The following is a 15953-nucleotide window of genomic DNA, read 5'->3' as shown; positions in this document are numbered from 1 at the left end:
AAAGACATTCCCACTCATCTGGGTTTCATTCCCCTCTCCCCAATCTTCAAGGCAATGTACCTAACTTAACCACTCTTGCAGGGGAGAAGGGATGGCTGTTGCTCCTTTCAAAGCCCATCAAAACAATTCTTGAGTCAACCAGAAGGGTTGCAGCAAAGCATATATGCCCTGACCCCTACTGGTCCAGAATTAAAACACTGAGCCTTGGATATCCATGTCCTCCATGGAACTGGAGTGCATCTTTTATTAGAGAGAGAGAGAGAGAGAGAGAGAGAGAGAGAGTGTGTGTGTGTGTGTGTGTGATCTCTGAGCAGAGATTTATTCAAATCCAGTATTTGTTATGCTAATTTATTCACAGCTAGATTGCCTCATCAAGATCTCCCCTCCTTTAGTTCTCCTGCATAACTGCTGCTTACCTGTGTTGATTAAGGCTTTTGGTCGAACTGCAGCTTGAACAGTTAAGGTGTGGAACAGCTTCCAGAGCGAACACGTATAACCTCTCAGCTCTGGTCTGCTCCCCTGACAGCCGACCCACTGAATGTGGTTAGTGAGAAATATTCCAGAAATCTGAAAAGAAAATATTCTTTAAAATGGGTCCAGTCTGGGACCACATTACTTGAAAATGACACTTTCCTACTGAACTTATCACGTCTGTTAATTGCTCCTGAACGTATGAGATAGGCTGGGTATGTGTGCACCTCTATTTGTTGTGTTTACCTGGTAATTTCAATAAGTCAGTTAAAAGAAACAGACCTTTATGCACCTTAGGCAGAAAAGGGCCTAAGACAAGCAAGCCCATATAGCCAAACATGTACAATGCTGATATTACAGGTTGATGTTTGGACATTCTTTGAGCGGAGTATTATCTTCTGGTTAAATATAAGGTAGGTCTACCTTTACAGTGGTGCGTGGAGTACAGACACTGCATGACCAGCTACAGGAATCAACAGCAGTATTGATGATGGAACACAGCTTAGCTGAGTAGACTAAATGTCCTAAATGCCTGAACCCCTAGGTTCCATGCCTTACATCGCTCTCTCCATTCCCAAGCCATGCCTCCCATGTCTACTCTGCTATTTTTAGTCGTGTAATTTTCTGCTGCTGGAGCATTTCCCCACCACAGTGAAAGGCTCTGGCCAGGGGGAGGGAGCAGGGAAAGGCTTTGGCTGCTCCCCGTGGCTAGAGCCTTTCCTCACTGTCTCCCCATGCAGGAGTCTTCCACAGCCAAGTGCAGCTACACACTGCAGGGACAAGTGTGGACACAGCCTGCCTTTCACTATGGTGCATAGCTACACACATAGTACTTGTACTCTGCACACCCGTCTACACTGACATAGCCTTAGTTAATGCATTTTCCCAACTAGCACCTTTCCAAAAAAAGGCAGTTTAATGAAATGCTCAGTTCAGATCAGAATGGCCCAAACCTGCAAGATAAGTTCTCAATTCCCACTGAAATGAAAGGAAACTGAGGGTACCCAGTGCTCCACAGACACTCAGCACATTCCAGGATCAGCCTCCAAATTTATTAGTTAACACTACTGTTAATGACAGTAGATCCTAATTTAAAATAAAGATGATCCATTTGTGAAAGTGTATTAAGTTGAAGCTATTAAATTCACGTTTAAAGGAACATAGAGGTTAACTAGTCTGGGCTATTCTCATGAATTATTAAATATTTTTTTGTGTAAGCATTAAAGCAGGACATAATACTTTTCTCTTAAACACTATAAATTAGTGTGATGGAAAATATAAGACATCCTAATTTGTAAGATTCTTTATAAAAAATACTAGACAAAGAATTTTTTTTTATTCTCCTCAACACCTGTTCTAGGTCAGTACATTAATAAGTTTCTGAAAAGTCTTCAGGGTTAATGTAAAATCACAATGGCTAACTTTGCCAGCTTTTAAACTCTGGCCCACAGCGCTGGCAATAACTGGTCCAATTCAAAGTCCTAAAAATCCCATTCATCAGAGGAGAAGGAAATAAAGAGGGAGGTCTCAACATACAATAAATGTGTAGAACTGATTTGTGCTGAACGGTCTCACCCTGCCCTTCTCTGCCAGAAAGGCGATGTTCATATTTTATGTGTGCGTGTGTCTTTCTTTTAAAGGATATTGAGCAAACATTTTCATCAGAGACATTGAATTATCCGAGCGTGGCAAAGGAAAGATCTGTAACATCAGTAACTGCACAGTCATACACAGAGGGCTGTGCTATGCTGCACTGTACTTCATTTCTCTCATTTACGTTCCTTCATAGGGATTTTTTTTCTGGTTAATGAATTCACTTTACTTCCATTTTAACCTTCTTATAACTGCATTATGCCCAAGGGAGGCATCAGTAAGTGGTGTCTTGGATTTATACAGAACCTTATCCTTTACTAATGCTGTATTTTATGCTGGAAACTCGTAACAGCTTACCCGCATTTTGTTGTTGACCAGATCTAGGATAGCATCATAAGGGATTTTGTCTAATGGAAGGCTCACCAGCCACTCTTGCAAGGTCTCTAACAACTTCACCACGGGCTGACGGCCAGGAAATAACTAACAGAAATAAGAAAGTACCCATAGATTTTAAAGCACTCACTACAGCGAGACCAATTCATATTTTAAAATGTTTTTACTTCTTACAAGCTTTAATTAAACTTGCCATACTAGATTTTTTGTTACACACAATTGGAATTAATCACTTATTATATTTTTCAGTGAATAACCACTTTGCATTAATTTAACATCTGTACACATACTTTGCTCACCACTGAAACGAAGCTGGTATTTTACAGCACACAGAAAAATACAATACAGCAGTTTAGGACAGAACATGAAAAAAACTGTATCCAAACTGCAGAATACACCTCAAGACAGAATTCTGGCAGGCACTTCCAGAGGACTTTTAATGTTCAGGACCTCGTTTTCACACCTCTCCTGAATGATACCAGCCCCTAATACAAATAAATAATAATAATGCCAGAGTATTGGTTCAATACTGACTCCAGTGGAAGAGTGTCACAATGCTTCCTACAAAAGTTAGGCCTTCCATGGAGATTTCCCATCAAACTTTTGACTCAATCTGATCCTACTTTATTTGAGATGTAATGTCACTTCTACAATTGGAAGTGCATTGTAATTTGTAAGTCTACTTTCATGTTATTACAGTTCGGGGAGTTTTAATTTCCAAAAGCTTTTCAGTTCTCTGTTGGGAACTGACCTTTTTTAAAAAAAAAAAAAAAAAAAAAAAAATCAGCTCTGGACAATGATGCATAAACTTGTAAACTGCTCTGACTATACTGCATATAGCATCAGAGACCTCAACCACAAGTACAGACACAACACTTTGGATACAAATTTCCTGTCAGTGACACGGATGCAAGACAAGACAAACTCCACCATGCTGCTGTCTTTGATGAGTTGTAAAGAGAGTTGCTTGCCAATGGCGCTTTTCAGTATTATTTATGAGGAATACAGGTCCCAATCCAACTGGTCCAGATCAATTTCTATTTGGGTACGTACAATTTGCATACTTAAATTCCTCATGCTTTTTCAACTGCACATAGGAGTTTGTACACAACAGCTCAGGACAGGAAGCGGAAACGCTCTATGTTAAACAGTTCCAAAGGTAGCAGCATTTCAACAGTAGGGGAAGTTGTCCCTCTATCTGCTTTATCAGATATGCAGAGACTGTTAGGATGGGAGATGCTATAGAAATGAAAGTTCATTCTGCAGTAACTGTTCAACTGTTTACAAGATACGTCCTGGCAGATAACTGGTTCCTTCCAACTACTTGAGTCATGGTCCAGTGTGTGCTCTCCTCTTCTGGCTCCTCCTCCAGCCCAGAGCTCTCTTAATTGGTTTAATGAAAAACTCTTGAGCAGCAACTGCTTTCTTTGCTATCTGCATAACACCTAGCACAAAGAGCCCTAATCTTTGATTTGGGGTTCCTATCAACTACCGTAATAGGAGTAAACTGTACACAACTGAAATACTGATACTGTATTTGATAGACATAACTTTAAGTGCATAGATATAATACCTTCCTAAAGTAATGCTGACCAGTGCAAATGAAAGAAAGGGCTACTGCAAGTTGCACAAATAGCCAAGAAACGAATCCTACAACAATGAAAATCCCTGAGCAGGAGATGGGAGCACAGACTTTAGTGATGTAGCAGCACTGTAAATGCTCTTCTTCAGAAACGAGGCTGGTGTACAAAGTCCTGAAATCGAGGTTCACACCGATGTTTTTATTAATTGATCACAAAATATTTAGTTTAAAAAGGAGTTAAGTTCTTAAAAACAAAACCTCAAATAAACTAAATTATGGCATCAATGCAGTATGCTACCTTTTCTGAAGTCCTTTGGTGTAAAGAACCACACAGGAAAGAAATCAGAATTGTGACTAAAATGTGAAATATCAGAAGAGAAACGTTTTTAAAAAAGTGTTAAAAAAATACAAAATAAAAAACCCTTCTGCTGCCTAGAAGGGAGCATTCCCCATTTATTCACTAATAGCCAGGAAAATAAATTACATTAGCTGGCCAGGATCCATCAGGAAGAAAAGAGGCTGTTTTAGGGATAATATGATGGACAGATTAGCACTACACTTTCTTAAAGGAAATGAGGCCAGCTAGAGATTTCTGACCTCTAACTGTCATAGGGGGTAAGAATCTGTCTGACTGATTTTCACATAATGCCAGATACTTGGAAATGTTATATAAATCTTATTGTCCCTCTAAACAGCCACTGATTTGCTTTGTTTACAAACAAACAAATACAATCTGTTAATTACTTGATAGTGAAACATGGAGAGACACTGCAGCTCATGTTTAACTGGGGGTCACTTTTAACCGTTAAAATATTAGAATTTTTCTAAGTCACATTTTCTTCATGTCAGACTCACTTTAAAAATGTCTAAACTTTAGGACAAATAAGTCCAAAGCAAAAGCACCAACTAAACTCCCATCATCGTCACAGTTTCTGAGCACCTCAAACATTAAAGGGTTTATCCTCACAACACCCATGAGGTGACACTGTTTAGAGTCTTTGAAATATGGTGCTCATCAGCTATGTTCAAAACTCTTGATTAAAGTCAGCTGTATCGTTAAAAGTCCAACCTAATTTTCTAAACACTGTATGTGGTCACATAGGCACAACAATTTTAAAGTTACTTTAAGAAAGTCCAAGAATCCAGAGTGAGTGTGTGTGTGTTGGGGTGGGGGGGGGGGGAAAGAGGGGGAATAATCTATGCTCAGTTACGATTACTACCTATCCAGAAAAATCTGAGCAACCATCCCAATTTTCACAGGCTGGGACAACCAGAATCCTTATTTCATTCTGAGCCATGCAATGCGACAAAGTGCATTTTAATCCTTCAGGTTTATCCACAGAAGCATAACAGAATTTCTATATCTAAGATACTGTAGAAACCAAAACATGTACATTTTTAAGGGCACTCTGAAAGACATTTTCAGAAACATAAAATATTCTGTCAAATAATAAATTTTACATTATATTTGTAAGACTCAAGTGAATGTAATCAAAGACTAGAAGTGTATACCTTGGAAATGACTGTAACAAAATCCTTGAAGGTCTTTAGCTCAGCTCCCTCAAGCGTCTTGTGAGTGGCAAGCTCTACCCTGAGTAGGTAATGCAATCCTGATTCAAGGTCAGCCATGTACAGCTTAGTTCTAAAACACACACACACACATATATATATAATGTTAAAAATTGAGGCAGCTTTCTTTCACTCTTTTTCTCACCAGTCATTAAGGTAAAACTGATATGTAGTGGGCACTATTCAAACCTCATAATCTGCAATTCCACAGTGATTACAGTATCTCCTATTCCAGGGGCAGGAATATACAGTGCAGTAGCTAGTACCGTGAATGTCAAGTTTAATGGCTTCCACAGTACTCTAATTTTAGAACAGCAATTTTATGCCACTAGTTCAGAGACTAGACAAATGAAGCACAACTGCATAAAAAGTTATCTTGTGTTTGAGTAAGAACTTTCTACCTCCCAATTTCTCCCTCTAGAGAAATCATAACCCTGAGATTCTGTCAGCAAGCAAATTGCTGGTGTCACAGCTTGTGACTTCTCTACACAGTTAAATATAAAGTAGAGAACAACAGGCTGTGAGGGGAAAAGCCTTTTGTTTAACAGAAGTATCTTTGATGAGGAACAATGCCAAGGAAACTGACCACAACAAAAATGAAAATAACCCCATATTAAGAAAGATGGAATTTAGAAATACTCCCCAAATGCAGCAGTCCCACTAGAGAGACCTTGTGCACCATAGCGTATTTAAGAGTCAGTCAATTACAGAAGGTCTTGTGACAGTCAGTCACCCACTGATGGCTATGGATAAAGCAGACATTTGAGGTGAATGAGACCTCAGCTCCTCCCTTCCTCAGAGCAGCAACTATCATGGAAAATATTTCTATATTTACATCACCACCACCCACAGACAAGCAACTGAACAAAATATAAACAACTTAAGAGTTTGTATCCTTCAGTGCTTTTAGATTACAAGCCCAAGTTAGTACAAAATACAGCAACACAGCAGAACAAACAGAATTGGATACAGACCCGACAGCCTAATGTTTCAAAAAATTCCTGAGGATCCTTATGTCTTATAACCCACATGATTAAAACAGTAGATTTAAGAGAGCTGATCAAATCAGAAAACCAGCTTATTCTGACAACAATGGTTGCATAATGATAACAGAACACTTAAAAACACATGAAAAGCAGCAGTGGAGAACTGAGAAACTTCTGATTTATTTTTATGAAAAAAAGTGGGAGACTCAGTTTCCCCTCTCCCTTTGTATTGTTCTGCCATGTGTGTAGGGGTTAATTTCTTTTTTGAGACAAGGGAGTGACTGTGTGGAAGTCACCTAAGCATGAATGAATTATCACGAACTAAAATTACTGGGGAATAATTAATGTAAATACTTAGGCAGGTAAACAAGTCTGGAAAGGCACCACACATGAGGAAAATGAACTACCCTGCTTTGAACTGGCTGAAAGAGGTTATCAAACAAAGAACTGCCAAGCCTGCTACAGGAGGGAGGTCACTCTCACTAGACTCAAGAACTGACAAAAGGCTATGACAGGAAGGACACAGCCCGCAGAAAGAGTTTGAAATCTACCAGCATCTCCATGTTGAAGACGGGTGATACCTGGTAAGGGAGGCAGGCATATAAGCTGTTTATTGTTTTCAAGATATGTTTTCTCTATAACGCTTTTGGTTCCAAATAAATACTTTGATTTATGAAGGCTGGCTGGACATTGATTAACCCTGTCATAGCCCCTGAGAGAGAGCAAGATGTCAGGTGCTGAACTAAACTCAGACCTGCTAAGGTGATCAAAGTGAATTGCAGGAGGGATTTTAGCCTAAATCCCCTGTCTGGAAGGGGAGGAATGTTGGCTCCCGCAAGAAAGGGGATGGCTAGAGACCCAAGTCGCATCCCCTCATAGAGGCCATGAAGAGGTTACAGATACAGGTATCTCGGGAACTGTGACAGCTGCATTCTGAATGATACAGACTACAGACATATTCCGAGTGGCCAAGTGTCACCTCTTTAGTAAAAAATGTATTCACTTAATAACAGTTATAAAAAGTTTATTAGTAGGTCTGCTGACTTGTCAGTATTAAATCATCAAGCACACAAACAATCTAGCTGGGAGATACTTATATAGTGATCTTTTATAAAAAATTGTATTGTACAAGCACCAAGATTGATAGAATCATTCACGTTAATAAGATACTCATTAGCTACAAAAATCAGTTATCAAAACACAATATTCTATATAAACTGGTAAAAGAAAATGACAGCCATCTGTCAAAAAACAAAACAAACAGGGCTGACACTTTAATAGTAACCGTAACAAAAAATGAAAATAAGTACAAAATGGAAGCACTCAGTCCTACATCTTTTCCAGCTAAAGATGCCAAAGGATTATCTCAGTGCAAAGCTCTTGTATCCTTCTCTCAAACACTCAGAGGGTGAACATAAACCTAAGTGGATTTGGTCTGATAAACATCTTTTCTGGAGACTTTAGGGTTCTCTAATGTACATGCATTTACCTAACACTTTCTAGTGGTGTCTTGACTCACCATTATACAAACAAATACTGGGTTCGCTGTTTTCTGTAGGTTTGCCAAAAACTTGTTAAAATTTTTAATACTGATTTTATTTTTCTCTGGGATACTGATTTACAAGCTAAAGTTTTCCAATAAAAAATAAACTAGTGAACCCTACATTTCAGATACTAGTTTGATCCTCAATCCTGCTCACACTGACACCAATGGAAGCAGAACTGAGCTCTGGATTTTTTTAAGTAAAACATGCGTTTAAAATAAAAATGGTCTCTAATAGAACTTTCTTCCAGAGAAATGCAGACATTTGCTCCAAACGCATATTGAAAATATTGCTTGAAGCTTCTTTAAAATCCCTAAAACATCAGTCATACATAATTTCAAGAAAGGTACGTTCACTAACTAGAGTATTACATCTTTGCTGCTAGGGCTGAATTAATTTACCATTGTATCTAGTATATTGTGAAAAGGATCCTGCTGAAGAAACAAATGAAAGCAATGCTGTACAACGTGATCTGTAAGACATTTCAGTGCTCGGATCCCTTTAATATTCACACACAATCCCTTTGTTCTGCTCAGCAAGTCACCATGTGGTAGTTCAGCTATTCAATTCCGGGTGTATCCTTTGAGTAGTTATGGAATCAAATAAAGCTTTCAGTTACAGTAAGATGTTAAAATAAATTATTTTATAGCTTCCCACTTGGCAATAATAACTGTGGATTTTAACTACCAACCATTAAACTGAAGCTCAACAGCATCACTTACTTATCAAATTCCTTCCATGTCTTGATTTCTGCGCCCTCCTGTTTATTTTGCTTTTTTGGTAGAGGAAGTTGTGAAACAAGTTTTCTTCTCACACCAGGCAGTGATTTTAAATAGGAAGAAAAGAAAGACCGAAGAGGCTTCAAACTGCACATGAAAGGACAGTGTAAGGGTTAAAAATCAGCTCAAGCTAAATGATTGACAGGAACAGTTTAATATATCTGTGAAATACGAGATTTGGTTTTCTTTACTCTTTGTTTTACAAGTTTGGTAAAAGGCAGCAAGTTTGCAAATTTTAGAAGCAGCAGCAAAAATAATTAGGACCAGTGGCTTGCAATACCATTCAAACTAACAGCAACATCCCATTTTTATAAAAAGACTTCAGGTCATATTTGTACACCTTATTTGTTCACTTCCACTGAATCCAACCGGTGATTTGACTGAGTAGGATGTGTGCGATTTGGTACTTAATATTTTTATTTCAGATTTGTCCCAAACCACACATATTCCCCTCAAAGGCATCACAGTAATGAGTCAGTGATACTGACTGGTGGCCGTGGAAGACATGACTAATACAGAGTCTCTTCCCAAAACCTCAATGATCTCCTGTTTATCAACATCACTAGACTATCAGCATGTCACTAGCTACTGCTCAACAGCTTATATTTTCTGAACGCTTTGCACTGACACCATCAGCCTGGAATTTCTATTTCACACATGGAGTATTCTTCTTTAGCACTCATTTTACAAGCAAGTTTGTGAGCAGTCTAAACTCACCACTGCAGTGAAGTTATAACTAAGCACTACAGCATTTTGTTTTTTCTCCAAGATGAGGGAGAAATCTATTTTTTGTTCTCTTAGTCCATTTCAGTGCATTGTAAACTCCTGCAGAGAGTCAGCTGTATAAGATTATTAAATATGAACAGGATATTTTTCATATGCAATGGAATAGCTGTCTCAACAAGCTCTGAGATAGTCTCTTCAAATATGAAGAGTCTGAACATTAAACATCAATCAATAAAATGTACTGATCACATATTGGGATACATTGCCTTTATTTAAATACACAAATAAAACTTGGTTATCAAATACATTAACTTGTATGCAAGGAAACTAAGGCAACGGTTTTAAAGCTTAACTGAACTCCTCAAGGTCCTGCAAGTATCCCTGACAGATATATAGTACTTACATGTTAATTAATCCATGGGACCCGTTTGGATAGATCAGATAACATGAAGGGATTGAGGTAATACCAAGTTTCTCTAGAAAAGCCTTATCAGAATTCAGCACTCTCTTTACCATAATGTTTTCATACTGAATCAAGTCTAAAATCACCTGGGTGATGAGAAGACAACACAAGAGTTACACACTGTTCAAAGAATATCCAATTCTTGTAAGAAAGGACAAGTATATTATAGGGAGTGCACCATACTTTTAAGTAAACTAAGCTGATGATAAAACCACCTTACTATTCACCAAGTACATCTATTTATTAGGGCTGTCGATTAATTGCAATTAACTCACGCGATTAACTCAAAAAAATTAATCGCGATTAAAAAAATTAATTGAGATTAATCTCAGTTAAACAATAGCATATCAATTGATATTTATTAAATATTTTGGATGTTTTTCTACATTTTCAAATATATTTATTTAAATTACAGCACAGAATACAAAGTGTACTGGCTGCCTATATTTTATTATTTTTGATTACAAATATTTGCACTCTAAAAATGATAAACAAAAGAAATAGTATTTTTCAAACTCACCTCATAAAAGTACTGTAGTGTGATCTCTTTATTGTGAAAGTGCAATTTATAAATTTAGAAATTTGTTACATAAACTGCACTCGAAAACAAAACAACGTAAAACTTTAGAGCCTGTAAATTCACTCAGTCCTACTTCTTGTTCAGCCAATCTCTAAGACAAACAAGTTTGTTTACATTTACGTGACATTATGTTGCCCGCTTCTTACTTACAATGTCACTTGAAGTGAGAACAGGCGTTCACATGGCACTTTTGTAGCCAGCACTGCAAGGTATTTACGTGCCAGATATGCTAAACATTCATATGCCCCTTCATGTTTCAGCCACCATTTCAGAGGACATGCTTCCATGCTGATGACACTGGTTAGAAAAATAATGCGTTAATTAAATTTGTGACTGAACTCCTTGGGGGAGAATTGTACATCTCCTGCTCCGTTTTAACAACTCTTTGCCATATATTTCGCGTTATATGACCCAGCACACATTGTTTGTTTTAAGAACACTTTCACTGCAGATATGACAAAATGCAAAGAAGGTACCAATGTGAGATTTCTAGAGATAGCTACAGTAGTCGACCCAAGATTTAAGAATCTGAAGTGTCTTCCAAAATCTGAGAGGGACGAGGTGTGAAGAATGCTTTCAGAAGAGTTAAAAGAGCAACACTCCGATACGGAAACTACAGAACCCGAACCTCCAAAAAAGAATCAACTTTCTGCTGGTGGCAACTGACTCAAATGATGAAAATGAACATGCGTCGGTCCATAGTGCTTTGGATCGTTATCGAGCAGAACCCGTCATCAGCATGGATGCATATCCTCTGAAACGGTGGTTAAAGCATGAAAAGACATATGAATCTTTAGCGCATCTGGCACATAAATATTTTGCGACGCCAGCTACAACAGTGCCATGCAAACACCTGTACTCACTTTCAGGTGACATTGTAAACAAGAAGCAGGCAGCAGTATCTCCCATAAATGTAAACAAACTTGTTTGTCTGAGCAATTGGCTGAATGTGAAGTAGGACTGAGTGGACTTGTAGGCTCTAAAGTTTTACATTGTTTTGGTTTTGAATGCAGTTTTTTTGTACATAATTCTACATTTGTAAGTTCAACTACAGTACTTGTAATGGGGGAACTGAAAAATACTATTTCTTTTGTTTTTTACAGTGCAAATATTTGTAATAAAATAAATATTAAGTGAACACTGTACACTTTGTATTCTCTGTTGTAACTGAAATCAATATATTTGAAAATGTAGAAGAGACCCAAAAATATTTAAATAAATGGTATTCTATTATTTTTTCATCATGTAATTAGTTTTTTTAATCTCTCAACAGCCCTAGTATTTATTAGTATTCCAACATGGACACTAACAATTTCTGTTCAACAGAAATTTTACTTCACTGGGGGAAAACTATTTTTTCTTGTCTTCTGAGCTGTAGGATTTTTCCTTAGCCCATCCTGACTTCCCCCCCTCAAGTCTCACATGTCTAAAGACCACATATGAGAGAGAGACAGAGACAGACAGACGAAATGTCCTGGAGAAGCCTCCAAACACAGATAAGATGATATCTGTCACACACCCACTGGTCTGTGGTGACATGTTACATACATACAAGGATTTTAAAGCCAGTTTTTCAGGCACTGGCTTCCATTTTTCTGAGCTCAAATAACTCCGGTTTTGCCACTAGCCAGCTCTTTGTCTAATGTAATCAGAACGGTCAAACACACACTGCATGTTTCTAAACAGATTATGCCTAGTAATCATGCAATTTGTTTTCGTTACTTATCCTAGATTTTGGCAGTAGTAGAAAACTATCAAAAGTTGTGTGGGCTAACCGTAGCTCTTTAGATTGTGAAATGGGGCCAAACCAAATTTAATATGAATTTAATTCTCCACTTCCTCATACCTCAGTTCAAGATGCTGAAAATACTTACTATCCAGTCTACACTAGAACGATGGCACAACATTTTGTCAGTGTCCTTAAGTTTCACATTTAATTAGGCAATGTGGCACATAAAGCTACCCATTCACGTAGAGAAAGATTTATATGCAGGAGTAGATGGTCATCTCCTTGAGGCAAGAACTAAGTTGTATAGCACACTGCTAGCACTGGCATTATCTACATCCCTCCCACCAAGCAGCTTGTTTCAGTCTTGCAGCAGAAAAGGGCCAATAAAATGCCAAAGACCTTGCTGTGTCTTTACTTAGCCTTCCTTTGGATGTGCCAAGTACCCCAGAGGGGTTCTTACCTCACTTACTTGCTACAATGACATATTTAACTGCTTCACTGATTGATATTCATCACACACAACAATCTGTTATAAGATTTAAATGGGCAATTAGGCCCTGACTCCAAGAAACATAAGCAGCTTGGGCCAATTTGAGACGTTCAATAAAAACATAGCCTATTTCCACATTATAACAACATACAGGACATGCAATATCCTAAATGTAGTATCATACAATTCCTGCAGAGTCTACTAAACCTCAGCACAAACTGAGCTAAGATCATCATCCAAGAGTTTTACTACAATATTCTGTATTGTCTTGGTTTTGGTGGCTTTTCTATTTTAATTAGTGTGATGTATGGACCACAGACACACAGTATATCATACAGATTAAAGTAAAATAACTATGTTGCAAAAGCAGACCTACAGGAACAAACTTTATGAATGGTTCTCTAATAGTGATAAAGCAATGTCATTCATGATCTGAAATATTTTTCCTGTGATGATGTGAGGTTTGACAGTCAGAAGTATTTTGCTAATATTGAGGAGGATAAACTAAACTTCTACTAAGGAATGAAAGGAATCCAAATAGCCAGAAAAGTAACACTGCATTTCTTTAAAAAACGCACTCCTCTCTGTGACTAAACTAAAAGCCAATGCCTTATGGCATCACGTGGCTTAGTCATATTCTAAATGCATATGATCTGGCTTTCACTACTTACGTGCCAATCCTGCAAGCAGTTGCACCTTTATTCACATGCATAGTTCCACTGACTGAATAAAATATAACCCCAATTGTAATATTCATGATTTAAATATTGGATTAAATTCACAAGTCACACATTACCTCTCGCCCAACATAGGAGTTACTACTTTCAACCACAATGGCAGTATAATGATGGCTATTCTTGTCAAAAAGAGAAGCAATCTCACTGGACCTTTTAAGAAAAGAAAAACTATTTAGTACATGAAGAATTCAATGTTCTCATTGCCCACAACATGAACTTACTCTAAGTATTTGTTAAACAGAAATACAAAAACATTCTTTATCCTTGGAAACCGTCTTGACATTTTATTTGAGTAGCATATTAAGTGTACAATATTTTGTGTTATTTCAAACAAGATTCTTACGGAATTGGATCTAAGGGAGGGCAAGCAGGTGGTCTTGATTCTTGAGAATGGTTCTGTAGAAAGTCAATCATCATCTGACGAACAGTTTGGAGCTCGCGATCTGACCCTGCTAAAAAACAGATAAAGAACTATTCAGAAGACAGAAAAGTATCACTAAGTTCAGGTTGTCTCATTCTCAGTTTTGAGGGTTTTTTTACTTAAAAAGCTAGGTGACAATGTTTGTTTTAGGAGGGGGTAAAAGTACTTTTATTTGCAAGATTAAGTTTGCAGACTTTTTATAAAAGTTGTTTTCCCCAAGAGCTTTTAAAAAAAAAAAACAAAACAAAACTCAAAACAGCTGACCTGCCTCTCATCAGGGTTTTCAACACACTATCATCTTGCTTCATACAGGTCTACACTCACACATAAACAACGCTTATAGTGGCAGGAGTTCAAGCAGCTTTTTTGCAATGGAGATGTTCAGTGACCAAATGAACGCTTTTTGTTTGCATGCTGGCTAACAGCGAGCATTGAAAATTTGAGCCACTGGTGTAACGCTCTTAACAAATGGCCCACGTAAGGTAACAACCAGCCACAAAGGGAAATTAATAATAAATAATAATAACAACAACAATAAAGGGTTTTTGAATTTAACTTAAGCTTTGAAATCGGGGGGGTGGGGGGGGGGGGGGAGAGAGGAGAGAGCCTAAAAACAGATTCCTTAAACTTTGTCAACAAAAGCAACCCCCTCCCAAAAGCTAAAAAAAAGCAGGTACAATTGCAATAATATTCTACCAGAAGGGGTAATGGTGCAGGTGGTCTGTTTTCTGACCTCTAGCCTTTTATATGTTAGTCCAATCGAAAAGATGTGTTACTTTAATCTTTAGCCAGACCACTTCAAGGTGTGACCATATCAGAGCCATAAATGATCAAGTCCAATGTCGTTTAATATTTAAATAAAGGACTTCTAATAAATTCAGGTGTTGGAGAAAGTAGTGCTGGTAAATCAGAAGGTGGCAATCTTCCATTGAAGTCAGAGCCAAGCAAGTGCTTCAATAGGGACACCATGCTGCTGAGAAGTGTGTGGTTTTTTTTTTAAATGAGATTTAAAATGAAGGATCTGCCCACTTGCAACAATTAAATACTACAACGTATTTTAAAAGCACAGGGGTGTTAACTCTACTGTCCTGGACAAATGTAAAATCTAGCAATTACATTCTGCCATCTAAAATTTTCCCTGCAGTTTCATTTTCAAAGGGTATTTTTAACCTTCTATTCTAAATAGTTGCTTACTGTGCTGTTAAAGAGCCTGTGTATTCCACCTAGGGATGTCTGAATTTTATTGATGGGTAAAGAAATCTTGTTTATTGTAGAATGTACTCTGGGATAGTAGGATAAATGCTTTTGAGATAGGTTAGAGTGGGGTTTTCTTACCTTTGTAATTTTCCCCAGTTGTGAACTGCTTTGTAAATGCTTTGAAGTACTGTGGGGTGAAAAAAAACATTCCTTTGAAGACAACTCATGGCTCAAGGGGAAAAAGTACTTCAGGAAAGCTCAATGCAGAGGCAGAACACAATTTTCATGAGTTCTTGCTTTTTACAGTTTTAATTCATCACATGTTGTTACTTAGCTTACAGACAAGCAGAATATACAATGGAAATTTTACTCTTGCCTGGTAAATTCCAAGGGCTGATCCTCAGCTGGTGTGGCTATAATGGTTGCTGATTTACACCAGCTGTGGATCTTGCCCACTGATCCTTAAACAATCAAACTCTTATCTCACTAGTTTGTTAAATTTACAGAAATTTTTGACTTATAAAATTCTGTATAGATTTTCTCAGAAAAAACAATTTTCAGAGGCATTCTGAAAAAATTCAACTGAAGTCTCCAACTTCATAGACAAGGTTAGGATCGAGAGGTTGACTCATACTGATGATTTACTAAGCAAAACTATTAACTGATGGATATACTTGATAAATTGGACAACTG

The 15953-nt window shown here is 37.6% G+C and overlaps 1 protein-coding gene across 3 annotated transcripts in view; it reads right to left on the bottom strand.

Annotated features, from left to right (window-relative positions):
• The window catches only part of QSOX2 (quiescin sulfhydryl oxidase 2), a 35304-nt gene that overhangs the window by 7765 nt on the left and 11586 nt on the right, over positions 1–15953 (bottom strand). For 2 of the 3 annotated variants that reach the window (XM_037879653.2, XM_037879655.2), the window contains 8 exons: positions 15399–15447; positions 13986–14094; positions 13702–13792; positions 10047–10192; positions 8861–9004; positions 5552–5681; positions 2422–2544; positions 417–567 (listed from right to left, as the gene is read on the bottom strand). In XM_037879653.2, coding sequence (XP_037735581.1) covers positions 417–567; positions 2422–2544; positions 5552–5681; positions 8861–9004; positions 10047–10192; positions 13702–13792; positions 13986–14094; positions 15399–15447 — 943 coding nt within the window. The remainder of the gene's footprint in view (positions 1–416; positions 568–2421; positions 2545–5551; positions 5682–8860; positions 9005–10046; positions 10193–13701; positions 13793–13985; positions 14095–15398; positions 15448–15953) is intronic. The other variant, XM_037879654.2, reaches the window with a different exon arrangement.

This window comes from Chelonia mydas, chromosome 16, assembly GCF_015237465.2.
Source record: "Chelonia mydas isolate rCheMyd1 chromosome 16, rCheMyd1.pri.v2, whole genome shotgun sequence".
NCBI lineage: Eukaryota > Metazoa > Chordata > Testudines > Cheloniidae > Chelonia > Chelonia mydas.
The sequence above is the reverse complement of the archived record's forward strand: the minus strand, read 5'-3'. Positions and strand labels throughout refer to the sequence as shown.